Source organism: Brachyhypopomus gauderio, unplaced genomic scaffold, assembly GCF_052324685.1.
Source record: "Brachyhypopomus gauderio isolate BG-103 unplaced genomic scaffold, BGAUD_0.2 sc259, whole genome shotgun sequence".
Lineage (NCBI taxonomy): Eukaryota > Metazoa > Chordata > Actinopteri > Gymnotiformes > Hypopomidae > Brachyhypopomus > Brachyhypopomus gauderio.
This window is the reverse complement of record NW_027507080.1, coordinates 129,696-145,291: the sequence shown is the minus strand read 5'-3', so window position 1 is coordinate 145,291 and position 15,596 is coordinate 129,696. Positions and strand designations below refer to the sequence as shown.

Here is a 15,596-nt window from a genome sequence, read left to right as displayed (position 1 = left end):
TGGTGATCTATGGAGTAAACGGGAGGTGGAGTGTTGTGAAGTGGGCGGATCACCTGAGGAGCCGGACCGGCCTACCGTGACATATTCTAATCAGATACACATTGCCCCTCCTACTCTATTTACATATCTGCTTTAGATTCCACCATTATGTCCAATCATCATGACTTCACACCCCAGTCATTCATATTCATATACACATTCATTATATATGTATTAGGTCCAAATGTAAAAGTTCTATCTGTTTAAAGATCCCCTGATCTGGACCTTTATCAAATGAGGCCTTTTACAGTGTCATCCTACATCCACAGTTCATCCAGCAGCATGTAGAGGCCCTTTCATTATCTGCCTGTGTTCATGTTATGTCTAAATTCTCCAGATCTTTCCACCAGTCTGTACATTATCAATGGAGCTTTGTGGAGCTCCTCAAGTTTTCATTATTAATAGTTTCATTTATTTTAATATTCTTGGCTGAGTTCCAAAATGTTTCCCAACTAACTCCCAAACTCCTTCTGTAAATGATTTATTACACAGAAAAAACACTTTTCTATTAAAATTGTAAAGTGACCTTGAGTATCTAGAAAGGCGCTATATAAGTTGAACATTCATTCATTCAAGATTACATCCAGTGATGAAACTGCCTACAGGTCAGAGGACGAGAACCTGGAGGACTGGAGTCAAGAAAACAACTTGATCCTCAGTGCAACAAAGATGAAGGAATTGATCCTGGATTTCAGGAGACTGAGACCCCTCGTCCATCACCCAATCACAATCAGTGGTGAGAGAGTGGAAACTGTGAAGAGTATCAAGTATCTCGGTGTTAACATCAGCCATGACATGACCTGGACCACCAACACCACAGCGACGGCCAAGAAAGGTCTCCAAAGATACACTTCCTGAGGTGCTTAAAGAGAGCACAACTCCCACAACAACTGCTGGTGAGCTTCTACAGATCAGTCATTGAGTCCGTCCTCACATACTGTATTTGTTTGGTTCTCTGGCTGCACTATAGACAATAGGAAAGATCTCCAGCGTATTATCAAGACTGCTGAGAGGATCACGGGCACCAGCTCCCCAGACCAGAGGACATATACAGGACCCGCTGCACCAGGTGAGTCACTGCTATAATAAAGGACAGCACACACCCTGGACACTGTCTCTTCACTCCACTGTCTTCTGGAAGACGCTACAGGACACTATATGCACGGACTACAAGACTAAAAAACAGCTTCTATCACAGAGCTGTTACACTAATGAACACTGACCACAATAAACCCAACAGATTTTAACCCCACATTCACTACATCACTTTAACACACTGCACTCAGGTCCATATGCACTACGTCACTTTAAATATTTATATTTTTTTATATTTATTCTTGATATTTTTGATATTTGTTATTTAATTATGTTGGCATTTGGAGGAGGATTGCTCCAACAAAATTTTGTTGTTTGTGCAATTACAAAGATATCTTATATCACGCATTCATGACAGAATTTCTGCACATAATTTCTGTGCATAATTAGTAAACCTGTGTGTGAACCAATGGGTCTTTAATTGATCAATCATCTCCCCTTTGGACACACAGGTCTTCCCATGGGTCAATTTAACATAGTAAAGAAACATGAATATAGTCAAACACGGCGGCCCAGAGGACAGCGCCACACACCATCCTGAAAAGCACAGCCTGCTTTCTTCCAGACGGCCTCTCCTCCTGTGTGTGTGTGTGCTGTAGATCTGTGAGGGGGAGGGAGGGGCTGAGCTGCAAGGTCAACAGAGGAACTTGTGGGGGGGTACAGAGCAGGTCTCATGACAGCTACATCTACAGCTTGGTTCCCTCTAGAAACAGAATCAGCACCGTTAGTGTGGGCAGCACATTTACACACAGCAATAGTGGACAGCAGTTGGAGAACATCCAGGAGATCAACACAAGCTTGAGATGTGAAATCAGAATCACTGAACTAGTGTTTCCAAATGGGCCCAAAATCATTAACTACACCAAAATCACACCTGCTGTCATTGTAAATAGTAACTGATATTCCTTCTGCCAATCTGTATGCCTGGGTTAAATCATATAGTCCAGCGGTCTGTGCTGAGAGGTGATGTGGTAGAGGGACTGAAACTACTAAGTAGGACGGGGCGACTACAGCCCAACCTACTCTGTTTTGATCTGTGCTGGATCCCTGGATACTGACACATCAACAAAGAAAATGCAGTCGGGGTGATTCAGAGGTTCTTCATTGAGGTCCAACCTGGGGGAACACAGCATGTTAGGTACAGCAACACAGTCATGTGACTCACCATCATCCTCTATGGGTAAAGTGTGGCTGGATTAAGAACTCTGCATCGTTGAATGAGGATGTTGGGCATGTCAAGCAACACAGTGTTCTATTTCAGCCATCGCTGTGTAGATAAGTGTGATGTTTTCTTATCTAGAAGTAAAAGTGAAGTGTAATGGGACTAATAAGGTCAGTGTAGAATAACCCACAACGTCTCTGGATGCTGCCATCACTTTCTCTGCTGTGGCCACAGCGCACAAACAAACTGGAAGTCCCACCATTGATCTATATTACTGGATTGGTGTATTGTCTGTACCATTGATCTATATTACTGGATTGGTGTATTGTCTGTACCATTGATCTATATTACTGGATTGGTGTATTGTCTGAACCATTGATCTATATTACTGGATTGGTGTATTGTCTGTACCATTGATCTATATTACTGGATTGGTGTATTGTCTGTACCATTGATCTATATTACTGGATTGGTGTATTGTCTGTACCATTGATCTATATTACTGGATTGGTGTATTGTCTGTACCATTGATCTATATTACTGGATTGGTGTATTGTCTGTACCATTGATCTATATTACTGGATTGGTGTATTGTCTGAACCATTGATCTATATTACTGGATTGGTGTATTGTCTGTACCATTGATCTATATTACTGGATTGGTGTATTGTCTGTACCATTGATCTATATTACTGGATTGGTGTATTGTCTGTACCATTGATCTATATTACTGGATTGGTTTATTGTCTGTACCATTGATCTATATTACTGGATTGGTGTATTGTCTGTACCATTGATCTATATTACTGGATTGGTGTATTGTCTGAACCATTGGTCTATATTACTGGATTGGTGTATTGTCTGTACCATTGGTCTATATTACTGGATTGGTGTACTGTCTGTACCATTGGTCTATATTACTGGATTGGTGTATTGTCTGTACCATTGATCTATATTACTGGATTGGTTTATTGTCTGTACCATTGATCTATATTACTGGATTGGTGTATTGTCTGTACCATTGATCTATATTACTGGATTGGTGTATTGTCTGAACCATTGATCTATATTACTGGATTGGTGTATTGTCTGTACCATTGATCTATATTACTGGATTGGTGTATTGTCTGTACCATTGATCTATATTACTGGATTGGTGTATTGTCTGTACCATTGATCTATATTACTGGATTGGTGTATTGTCTGTACCATTGATCTATATTACTGGATTGGTGTATTGTCTGTACCATTGATCTATATTACTGGATTGGTGTATTGTCTGAACCATTGATCTATATTACTGGATTGGTGTATTGTCTGTACCATTGATCTATATTACTGGATTGGTGTATTGTCTGTACCATTGATCTATATTACTGGATTGGTGTATTGTCTGTACCATTGATCTATATTACTGGATTGGTTTATTGTCTGTACCATTGATCTATATTACTGGATTGGTGTATTGTCTGTACCATTGATCTATATTACTGGATTGGTGTATTGTCTGAACCATTGGTCTATATTACTGGATTGGTGTATTGTCTGTACCATTGGTCTATATTACTGGATTGGTGTACTGTCTGTACCATTGGTCTATATTACTGGATTGGTGTATTGTCTGTACCATTGATCTATATTACTGGATTGGTTTATTGTCTGTACCATTGATCTATATTACTGGATTGGTGTATTGTCTGTACCATTGATCTATATTACTGGATTGGTGTATTGTCTGTACCATTGATCTATATTACTGGATTGGTGTATTGTCTGTACCATTGATCTATATTACTGGATTGGTGTATTGTCTGTACCATTGATCTATATTACTGGATTGGTGTATTGTCTGTACCATTGATCTATATTACTGGATTGGTGTATTGTCTGTACCATTGATCTATATTACTGGATTGGTGTACTGTCTGTACCATTGATCTATATTACTGGATTGGTGTATTGTCTGTACCATTGATCTATATTACTGGATTGGTGTATTGTCTGTACCATTGATCTATATTACTGGATTGGTGTATTGTCTGTACCATTGATCTATATTACTGGATTGGTGTACTGTCTGTACCATTGATCTATATTACTGGATTGGTGTACTGTCTGTACCATTGATCTATATTACTGGATTGGTGTATTGTCTGTACCATTGATCTATATTACTGGATTGGTGTATTGTCTGTACCATTGATCTATATTACTGGATTGGTGTATTGTCTGTACCATTGATCTATATTACTGGACATTGCCTGTTGCCGCTATAGCTAGCGCTGCGCCGCCCTCTGAGCCATTACTATGCATTGAGTCATGTCAGCACAGCAGTGTAGTTCCTATGTGGGATGTCAACCCAGTACAGTCAGAGACATTTCGCACAGTCAGTACAGTGAGTACAGTCAGAGACAGTACAGTCAGTAGAATATAAGGTCCCACATATGCTGATCGTAGCTTTGAAGTAATAAAGAAACTTACTCACCAAAGGAAGCATGACAGAGAGTGAGAAGCAGAAACATCCAAACCCATCTCAGTAGTGTGGCTGTCAATGTAAGAGTATATGAAAACATTTAAATACATGTAAATATAGAAACTATGTAAAATGAAAGTCTTTTTTTTTTTGTTAGAATTTTTAGTTTTGAATTTTCAATTTTTCAAAATGCTATTCAATGACAATTTAACAGTTTATTTTTTCAGTGAGTAGACTGCATTCTGCGTGTAAGCTGGTGAACGCTTTTATACAGTAGAGATTAAGTATTAAATATTGAATCAATATTTATTGAATTTTATTGAACCAATACTGTAACGCTTGGGTGTGGGAAGCAGGCACCAAGACGATTACGGTGAACAATGAACATTTAATGAGACTACACGAATAAGCTCTGTGCGGAGCGCAAGCAGCACATTAACACACTCACGCTGACACGTAGCTTTAGACAAAGACGAGCACACGACACTGCGCGAACGCACATTAAATAGGTGAATTACACAGACCCACGTGACCTCGAGACAAGGCACAGGTGTAACAAACTAACACGCTCACAAACAACCCACACCCACGGAAGTACAAACATGGACATAACTGCACGCAGACGACATAATGACACGCCCACAGAGAAGGGTCCGGAGCTGTTCCGTGACAGAACCCGCCACCAGGGGCTCGCTACTCCCGGAGCGTCCCGCGCAGCTGGAAAGCCCCGAAGCAACACCGATGGGCAGGTCCGGAGCCGCCGGGACCACGAGCCTCCGAGAGCCGTCACCCCCGACGGCGGGAACCGCCGCGAACCGCTCTAGCGCACCCACCCTGGGTGCACACCGGAACAGCAAACACGAAGGGCACAAACGGGAACAGCGGGTTAGGGAGACACAAGGGGACAGACAAAAACACAGGAACACAGACATTCATCCCCGGAGCCAGGCCTCCCGCCTTGGGCCAAGCCTGTAGTGGCGAGAAAGCTCCGGAGGCTGGAGATGCTGCAGGAGGCAGTTCTCCTCCCGCCTGTTTTGCCTGCTCACCGCCAGGTGCCGCACGGCTGGCAGACGCGCCGGGTGCAGCGCGACTTGTCGACCACTTGGGGGATGCACATCTAGCGGATGCGCGTGGTGCAGCGCGACTGTCCGACCACTTGGGGGACGCACACCTGGTGGACGCGCGAGGTGCAGCGCGACTTGTAGCCCGCTTGGAGGCAGCACTACCGTCGGGGGCGCGAGGTGCAGCGCGACTTGCATTCCGCTTGGAGGCAGCGCGACCAGCGGGTCTCGCGGCAACCTTCCTCCCGGGTCTGCGGCTCCCTCCTCCGAGAGTGCCGTAAGGGCTTGCCGCCCTATGAGCCTGCTGGCACTCCCTCTCTGGGAACCCCCCGTAGGAAGCCCCTCCTTTGCTAGGCCAGCCCCCTCTGGAACTGGTATTAGGGGTGGTGTCCATCGCCGGCATCTCCTCCTCGGCCACGCTCCAGTCCATGGACTGTGCGAGGGTCTCACATCGGGAGTGGTCCATGGGCTCCTCCCCACAGGAGTCCCCACTCTCCGACGCGGGTGGACTGTTCGGTCCGCTCCCACCCCCTTTGCATACGGTCGAGAGCGAACTCACCGAGCTAAGACTCTCCCCCTCACTCTCCTCGCTCTGCTCGTCGGTTCCCGACGGGGCTGGGTGCAGCGACGAAGGGGGGCTGAAGTCTTCCTTCTCTTCGCCTCCCCGTAGTAGACCGTGCTCTTTGAGCACACTGACGGGGAATACTCCTCCTCGGAGTCCTCTTCCTCGGACTCGTCCTCTGGAGGATTGGCACGTACCATCCCCGCGTAGATGACCAGCGGGTCCTCTGTGCCCTCTCCGGTTTCGGCCAGTGGGTTGGTCTCGCGCGTCATCGCGCGGAGTCCCTCTCTCCACGCCGCCTGGAGAAACACCTCCCCTCTCCTCTCCTCGGCACTCTCAGGAACACGCACGGGAGAGGATGCGCGCTGGGTCTTGTTCCTCCCCTTCCTTGAAACACCGCCGCCCACAGCCATGGGTGGCAGCTCTAGGGACGCGGCGAGGTCTTGGTCCTCCCACATGCGCACCGCTGATTGGCGGAAGTGTTCGGCCACTTCAGCGTCTTCCGACTCCCGAGCCGCGCAGAGCATGTATGCGCAGACCGGGTTCCGCATCATCTCCTGCTCGGAGACGGGGGCTTCGTGGCGCCGGACTGGGGAAGAGCCGTGGTGGCGACGGCTCTTCCTCTTCCCTTTAGGTGCCCTGGTGGCGTATCCAGGCATACCTTTTTTCTTTTGGCTCGTCTTTCTGTAACGCTTGGGTGTGGGAAGCAGGCACCAAGACGATTACGGTGAACAATGAACATTTAATGAGACAACACGAATAAGCTCTGTGCGGAGCGCAAGCAGCACATTAACACACTCACGCTGACACGTAGCTTTAGACAAAGACGAGCACACGACACTGCGCGAACGCACATTAAATAGGTGAATTACACAGATCCATGTGACCTCGAGACAAGGCACAGGTGTAACAAACGAACACGCTCACAAACAACCCACACCCACGGAAGTACAAACATGGACATAACTGCACGCAGACGACATAATGACACGCCCACAGAGAAGGGTCCGGAGCTGTTCCGTGACAAATACGCGACACAATCAGTCTCATATCTCATACTAAACAGAGACACTTCTCCTGACTAGCTGACAGTATAAAGTGCACCAGAGGGGGGAGGGGGGCAAGCAAAAGACAGACAGACAGACTTAACTATTCTAGAGAGACTCTTTCTTTTATAGACTGCTTAAAGACGATTGGTTCCATATTTTGGAAACGTAGGCTATATAAAACTTATTTAAATGTAACCTGTTTAAATCAAATCTTAACCTGTTTGGTTCAATCAAATACAAAACTTTTATTCAATAATGTTGTTCATGTAATTCTATGTGCTCTTAACATTTTTATATTGGAATAGATCACTTTAAACTATATGTTTCTACACACAACAACGAATATTCTTTAGGCTAAGAATTCTCAACGTTGCTTATACAAAACCACTTAAAATCCACAGAAACATGTGGGGCAGAGGGGTGTCCCATATCCACACTGACTAGTTTAAACTGCTAACTTCATTTTTTATTTCCTAAATCTTAAAGCAACGCAATTCGAAGATAGTTCACGAAGACAGGTTACGTCTGCAAAAGTGCGTGTCGTACTGTCTGAAGATACAGATTAGAAAATAAACTTGGTTACGTACAGAGAAATTCACCTTACCTGAAATCATGACATTGGAGAATACTGAATAATGAAATAATACATTGTAGGCCATAAGGTGAAGACGTTTTTCGCTTGATCCTGTTTCCATATATGGGGCACTAAATAATTATTTCTTTAATAAAATGAACTATTGGTGCAGAGCGCAATAGTAAAAGTTCTCCATGTATAATCCTGCAGTTTTTTTATTCGTGTTTTAAATCGGCTATAGTTCCTTCCTCGCGTAGTAGTCTTTTCTTCATGAGTGATACGGATTCGCGGACTTACTTCCCTCTAGACCAATCAGGTGGCTGCATTTTGGAGCTGAAATCCAACATGTCTGCGCCCGTTTGGTCAACACAGAGTAGTGGAGATGAAGAATTTACGACAACACTGTCTTCAAATGTGCTTAAAAAAGGTGCAAAACAATGTTATATGCATCTTACATCTTTAAAGAAAGAAGAGGCAATTGCATTTTCATGAACGCGGTGGGACACATTCAGGAATAGCGTCAAACGGTGGCTTGGTTTAAAGGGTGAGAGACAGAGAACAGCAGAAACATTTAAACATTGTAAACATTGTAAACATTGTCCTTCTACATCCATCTTTGCTACTTTGTGTAAGTTTTGTACATAAAACATTTTTTGTTAATATATATATATATAACAAAAAGTGTATATATATATATATAACAAAAAGTGTATATATATATATATATATATATATATATATATATATATAACAAAAATTATATATATATATATATATATATACACACACACACACACATACACACTCACAGTTTTCATTTTGTGATCTTCTTTTACTGTTTTTATGTTGCAGGATAATTTGAAGAGGCGTTAGCCCGTGACTTCCCCCAGCTGGTGTTTTACTCTCCCAGCAAGCGCAACATTTGTCAAATGGTTTTTGTTGAGACGTTATCTGCAGATATTTTGCTAGACAGGCGACCTCACCCATTAGACACAGGAACAACAACTGAGGTAAGACAAACTGAAAGTGACTGTGAAAAAACCCCAAATACAACAGCTGGTCAGGAACAGTGAAGTGTAGGTGCCTCAGTGACACTACAGAGGACACAAGCACACTTTATAGTGCAGCTCTGATTTTACAAAAGCTTTTGCGTGACGCTTCTGGGATGACATGCCCATGGCCACCCACATCAGATGACTTAAATGTAACTGAAGCTAAATCTGTTGTCCCTCTCAAATTGTATAATCTGATTTCCTGGATTGTGGGTGCAACTGAGGAACCAACGCTGGCTATGTTGATATTCCAGGTTGTTTTTACATGCACAACATGCTGCACAGGAACTTAAGACTGTAGTCATCAAGAGCCCTGATACTGATGTGTCAGTAATTGCTGTAAGTTTGCAAAGAGCTTTACCTTGTAAGTTGTATTTTTTCACTGGATTTACCAACAGAACAAAAATCATTGACATAGCCAAGGTGTCATCAGCTCTTGGCACCCGTGTGTGTTCAGCGCTTATTGGGATCCATACATTCTCAGGATGTGACTCTACAAGTGCCTTTCAGGGCAAGGGCAAAAGAAAGACATTTTCTCTTGCCTCAGAGAAAAAGGAATACCTGACTGCATTTACAGATTTGGGCAGTAGTTTTAACCTGGATCAGTCGACCTTTGATCTGCTTTGCAAATATGTGTGCCAACTGTATGGTCTGACATTCTTGGCAGATGTGAACGATGCCAGATACAAAACATTCTGCATGTCAACCTCAGCTTTGCCAGAACTATCCATGCCACCAACAAGTGATGCCCTGTATCAGCACTGCAAAAGGACAAACTACCAAGCAACAATAATGAGACACCCATTGGCAATGGATGGCACCTTGAGGATGGAGAGTTAACGGTGACCTGGATGACTAATGGCGCATTTCCACTAGGGCCTGCTTGGCGCGGTACGGTTCGATACGGGTCGGTTTGTGAGTGTTTCCATTAGTACCAGTTCCCTGTGAGCCGGCCCCTTTGGGTACTTTTTTCGTACCGACTCGCTTGAGGTTCTAACCGTTCCGAAGAGGTACTGTTCTGTGACGTGTCGTCACAGGTTGCGTCAGGAGAGCGACTCCTCCGCTATCCACTACCGACTCCTCAGCCATTTTTAAAACCCGAGGAGAGAAGAATGGAGGACCACAAGAATGTTCCCTGGTCGAACGCCGAGGTACAGACCTTTCTGCAAATAATAGGCGATCAAAAAATCCAGGGCGAACTGGACGGGGCCACTAGAAACGTAAAAGTTTTTAGTGAGGTTTCCGCGCTAATGGCCACTCATGGCTACCAGCGGTCCGTTATACAGTGTCGGTCCAAGCTTAAAAAGCTCAAAAGTGACTACCGGGCGGTGAAGGATCACAATGCACGCAGCGGTGCAAACCGCAAAGATTGGAAGTGGTTCCAGCAGATGGATGCTATATACGGTCACCGGCCAGCCAGCAACAGCAGAGAAAACGTGCTGGACACGGCGATGTCGGTGCTGGAGGCCACGGAGAATGGTGAGTGTATTGTGATTTATGTTTTACTACTAGGCTCACAAAAGATGTAATATGAACGTAATATGAACGCATCTATTGTAAACGCAGGAATTTAGAGCTGTGTTTGTAGTAAATGTTACCACCACAGTCACTACTGTACAATAGCTAGCTCTTGGCCACAGCGTGGAGCCTAGCTAGTTGCTAGTTAGCTGTAGCCATTAACAAAGCATGAGCAGTGATGACGTGCTACACATTTTGTGCAGTTACGCTATATTGTTGTTGCTTTCACGGGAATGCTTGTGTTTAATATTTGTTATTTTTTATGTTCAAGATTCCCCTTCCACTGACGAGGCGAGCGCTTCTTTGGAACCTCCCGCCTCCCCCGCATCATCCGTGTCATACACGGAACCAGCGGTCTCTACACCGGCTGGATCACAAACGCCTGTCCGGCGGCCCAATACAGGTGAGGAACACAAAAAACATGTGAAGCACCGGAGTAGCACGAGTACCGAGTGCATTTCAGTTTTACTAATCAACTCCCATTACCCTTTTTTGTCTAGGCAAGCGAAAAAGGACCCAGACTGACCTAGATATCTGTGCACATCTCCAGGAGATGCAGGCGCAGGATGTGCGGATGCATGAACAGATTCATGAGCAGCGCGAGGAGCACATCCAGCTGCTGCTCTGTGATTCTCGCGAGGCCCGTGAACAAGAAGCCGAGCTGAGGAGAGCGGAGCTGGCGGAAAATGCTTCATTCAACCGGGCTTTCCTCGGGGTGTTTGGTGAACTTGTAAAAACATTGCGAGACAGACACCAGTGAAAACATTTTAACAGTTTTTTTTGGGGTAATTTGCTTTTTTGCACTTTTAAAAACTTTTTTCTTACTATATTTACATATTTTGTAAATATCAACATTAATATATTTCTTAATAAAGTTTTATTTCATTTGATTGTATGACTGATGCTTTTTATGCCGGGTGTGTTCATTGTCTTAACAAACAATCCGCAGCAGATAATGAGTTTGACAATCACAGCTTTATTGCTTTGTGTACATGAAACAGGCAAGGGCAACAATTTAACTGTTATGACAGATATATTGCATCAGTGCATTGCGAGCATCTCTACCATCACACCCCTCCACACCCTCTGCCATTGCTGCCACTGGCTGCTGTGCAGCAGTAGCTGGCACATCCCATGTAGTGTCATATGTCTCTCCATAACTTTCACACAAATTATGCAGAGCGCAGCATACCAACACCATTGATTTCACAAGTTGAATCTCACAGTCATTCCTTTTCAGAAGGCAGCGCCATCTACCCTTAAGTCTGCCAAAAGCATTCTCAACAACAACACGTGTGCGACTGATATGTTGATTGAAGATCTGCTGCTCTTTTGTGAGGTTTCCGGTGTCCTGAAATGGCTTCAAAAGCCACTTTTGTAAGGGGTAGGCAGAGTCTCAAAAAGTTTAGGTGTCACTATTGATTCTGATCTTTCATTTGACACACATGTATGCAATGTCACTAAGGCTGCCTTTTTCCATTTACGTAATATTGCCAAGCTGAGACACTTACTTTCATTAGCTGATGCAGAGAAGCTAGTTCATGCTTTTGTCTCGTCGAGATTGGACTACTGTAATAGTCTTCTAATTGGATGCTCTAAACAGTCCATAAAGAAGCTACAACTTGTACAAAATGCCGCAGCTAGAGTCCTAACCAAGGCTAGGAAATTCGATCATATTAGTCCCACTCTCGCCGCACTACACTGGCTGCCGATTATATATCGCATTGAATTTAAAGTTCTCCTGTTAACCTATAAGGCGTGAAATGGTCTTGCCCCACAATATCTGAGTGAACTCATTGATTACTACAACCCATCTCGCCCTTTGCGCTCCCAAAATGCTGGATTTCTCGTAGTTCCAAAAATTAGTAAAAATACAGCCGGAGGCAGAGCTTTCTCTTTTAAAGCCCCTCAATTATGGAATAGCCTTCCAGCTCCAATCCGAGACTCTGACACAGTTCCAATCTTTAAATCTAGACTTAAGACTCACCTGTTTAGTCAAGCCTTCAGCTAAAGTTCCCCTTGTAAGGTGTAGGGGCTTGGGGGCCCCCAGACGTTGAGATTTCTGGTGATCTGAGATGTTGATGCTGTCATCCAGCTGTGTCTTGGCATCACTCTATTTGTGACTATGACTTGACTGGAAAGCAATGTCTCAGTGAGCCCTCATGCCTGTGGTCACCTCTGAACCTCTCCCTTTAGTTATGCTGCTATAGATTAGTCTGCCGGAGCCACATGCTGATCACTGGCACGTGAGCTACGTACATTTAAATCAACGGTGGTTTAAATTCATGTCCACTCAGTCTGTATTATCTATCTTCTTGCATGGCTCTACCCAAGACGATTGGATACAGGCACCTGCAGGCACCTGGGGGATGGTCTGGCTGCCGGTGGATGTGCTGATACCGGGGTTCACCTGGGGAGTAACACTGCAGTCGGAGCCTACAATACCAGCATCACTGCTCCGACACGGAATGAAAGCCTGGCATTCATCAACAGATATTTACAGTGACAATATCAAAACCCAGAACTTTCAATTCTACCTTTTACCTAGTCTGATTGTGTGAATTATGTGTGACTTGTGTATTTGTGTGTTAACGGGCCGCCCAATGGAGGATGGGTTCCCTTTTGAGTCTTGGTTCTCCCGAGGTTTCTTCCTATTCCCCACCACCATAGGGAGTTTTTCCTCGCCACTGTCGCCTTTGGCTTGCTCATTAGGGTTCTGGACCCATAGTATTGTTAACCTTGTAAACCCTGTAAAGCTGCTTTGCGACAACTTGAGTTGTTAAAAGCGCTATACAAATAAACTTTGATTGATTGATTGATTGAGTCTCCAAGGATGTAATAGCCAGCGGGCATGGCACTGGTTGTCCTAACACCTGCTGGAAATAGATTTCCCCGGGTGGCCAACTCCCACAGCATGGACAGTCTCAGCACTCAAGCATCATGCATACTCCCGGGCATTCCAGCCATTACATTCCAGAAGAGGCCCTTTCCGTCGACTACACCTTGGAGGATTATTGAGTGCCAGCCTTTGCGGTTGAAGTAGTCGGTGTGACACAGTCGTGGGCCAATGATGGGTATGTGGGAGCCATCAATAGCACCCACGCAATGTGGGAGTCCCCATCTAGTCTGTATGTACTCCGCCATATCCCTGAATCGCCGTTCGTCTGGATAACGAATCTGCTCAGGTACCAGTAGTGTCTCTGCTGCAGCACAGAAATCCTGCACACACCTGCACGCAGTTGTAGTGCTGACTCCAAACAGATGGCCTATGCTTCTGTACTCCGAGCTTCCACAGTGCTATTGCCACTCTTTTGTGTACGGGCACACACTCTCGAAAAGTTGTGTCTTGTCGCTCCAGGGCTGGACGCAATTTGTTGCTGAGGGAGTCGAACGCGTCTCGGGACATCCTGAAGTTCTGTAGCCACTGTGTGCACGTGAACTCAGGAACAATAACGTCCCACCACTGAGACGCTCGTCGGAATGTCCACACTGAGCGTTTGCGACGGCCATTAGCCAACAACAAAGCCATCTGAAACGCACACACACAGACTTTTTACTGTGTTAGCTTTACACACTTTGCACATTTATTTCGGGTAGAAAGACCGATGTCGACTAGCGTTAGCTTAGCTTACCAGCCTATGTCTTTTTCTCCTTCTCCTGTTGTCCTCGGCCTGATACTGCTGTATGGTCACAAGAAGTCTCCGCTCCTTTTCTTGTGTTGTGCGTCTCGCTAACTGAAGCCTTCTCTTGCTCGCTTCATTTGCACGTTTCCGGAATAAAAGCCATAGCCCTAGCACAAGGTACACGAGTCCTTCCATCGCCATCTCGTCCATTGTTGTACGGTGTTGTGGTCGCATACAAATGATGTCACGACACTACAACCCGCGCGCCAACAGCGACTCCACCCACATTGTGGTGGTCCACCATTGTAATGGAAACACAACGCGACCGTACCGTTCCGTTGCGAATCGACCCGTATCGAACCGTACCGCGCCAAGCAGGCCCTAGTGGAAATGCGCCATAAAACCCCCGCCCCTGAAAGTGTGTTGCAGGTAGTTCACTGCAGTTGTAAGCAGGGCAAATGTGAGACAGGGAGATGTTCCTGTATGTCTGCCAGCCCGTGTTGTACAGATTTATGTAGATGCCAAAATTGTGGAAATACTTTAAAAGAAACAGAGCACATTGCTCCATGGGATGATGACTCTGATGATGACAGTGAAATGGATGAATAATAGTAATGAGTAAGAAAAGAACTTTGTATTTGTATTTGGGATCGAGGGACAGTAATGTATTCAATGCTAGAATGAACCATGCTGTGACCTTAAGACACCATTCTGTACTGTGTATAAACATATTTGTAGCTGTATATTGCATTTATTGTAGTGTTTATTATTTTAATCAAATCAAATCAAATCTATTTATAAAGCACCTTAAAATCAATGTCATTGGCCAAGGTGCTGTACACAAGTAGGAGCATAAAATACATATAAAAGACAACCACATTTACAACAAAAACAACCTCTCAACACACACAACATTTAAAACAAAAGGGGGTGCAGTAACGTTTTGATTTATTTCAGCCACCATTGACTAAAGTCTGTACTTTTTTGCTGTCTGTGATTACACAGTATCTACTGAAAATTGATATATAAAACACCAGTGTATACAACTTCATATTGTGTTTATGCTTTATTTTGTGTGGTGTCAATTTCTGAAGTTTAAGAAAGAAATCTGCAAATTTGCAATATTCCATAATGTAAATTCACACTTGAGTGTACTAAAGCATTAATACTTCTCTTATATGTTTAAGTACATGTATAGGTCAGTTTGAGATATATTTTAGGTTGTGAAAATGGAGATGAATTTACAAGCAAAACCAGCAGCATAGAAATTGTTTTTTTTATTCACATATATATATTCATTTATGCACTGTGACAAAAAACTGCAGGATATTTTACGGAGAACTTTTAACTCAAGGTCTATAAGGGTATTGTCTTTTCAAAAACACTTT

General features: G+C 44.2%; 1 protein-coding gene across 6 annotated transcripts; it reads left to right on the top strand.

Annotated features, from left to right (window-relative positions):
* The first annotated feature begins 627 nt into the window (after window positions 1–627).
* On the top strand, window positions 628–15,248 carry LOC143504316 (uncharacterized). Of its 6 annotated transcripts, none has more exons than XM_076995850.1 (6): window positions 628–898; window positions 1,010–1,108; window positions 8,868–9,025; window positions 9,735–10,546; window positions 10,857–10,988; window positions 11,086–11,480. In XM_076995850.1, exons 4-6 carry the CDS (start codon window positions 10,180–10,182, stop codon window positions 11,343–11,345), a joined length of 759 nt encoding a protein of 252 aa, XP_076851965.1. In that variant the 5' UTR covers window positions 628–898; window positions 1,010–1,108; window positions 8,868–9,025; window positions 9,735–10,179; the 3' UTR covers window positions 11,346–11,480. The 6 variants fall into 6 exon arrangements, with proteins under 6 accessions (XP_076851965.1, XP_076851964.1, XP_076851963.1 ...); XM_076995849.1 differs by having other exon boundaries at window positions 9,466–10,546; XM_076995848.1 differs by adding an exon at window positions 8,481–8,559 and having other exon boundaries at window positions 8,868–10,546.
* The last annotated feature ends 348 nt before the right edge of the window (window positions 15,249–15,596 follow it).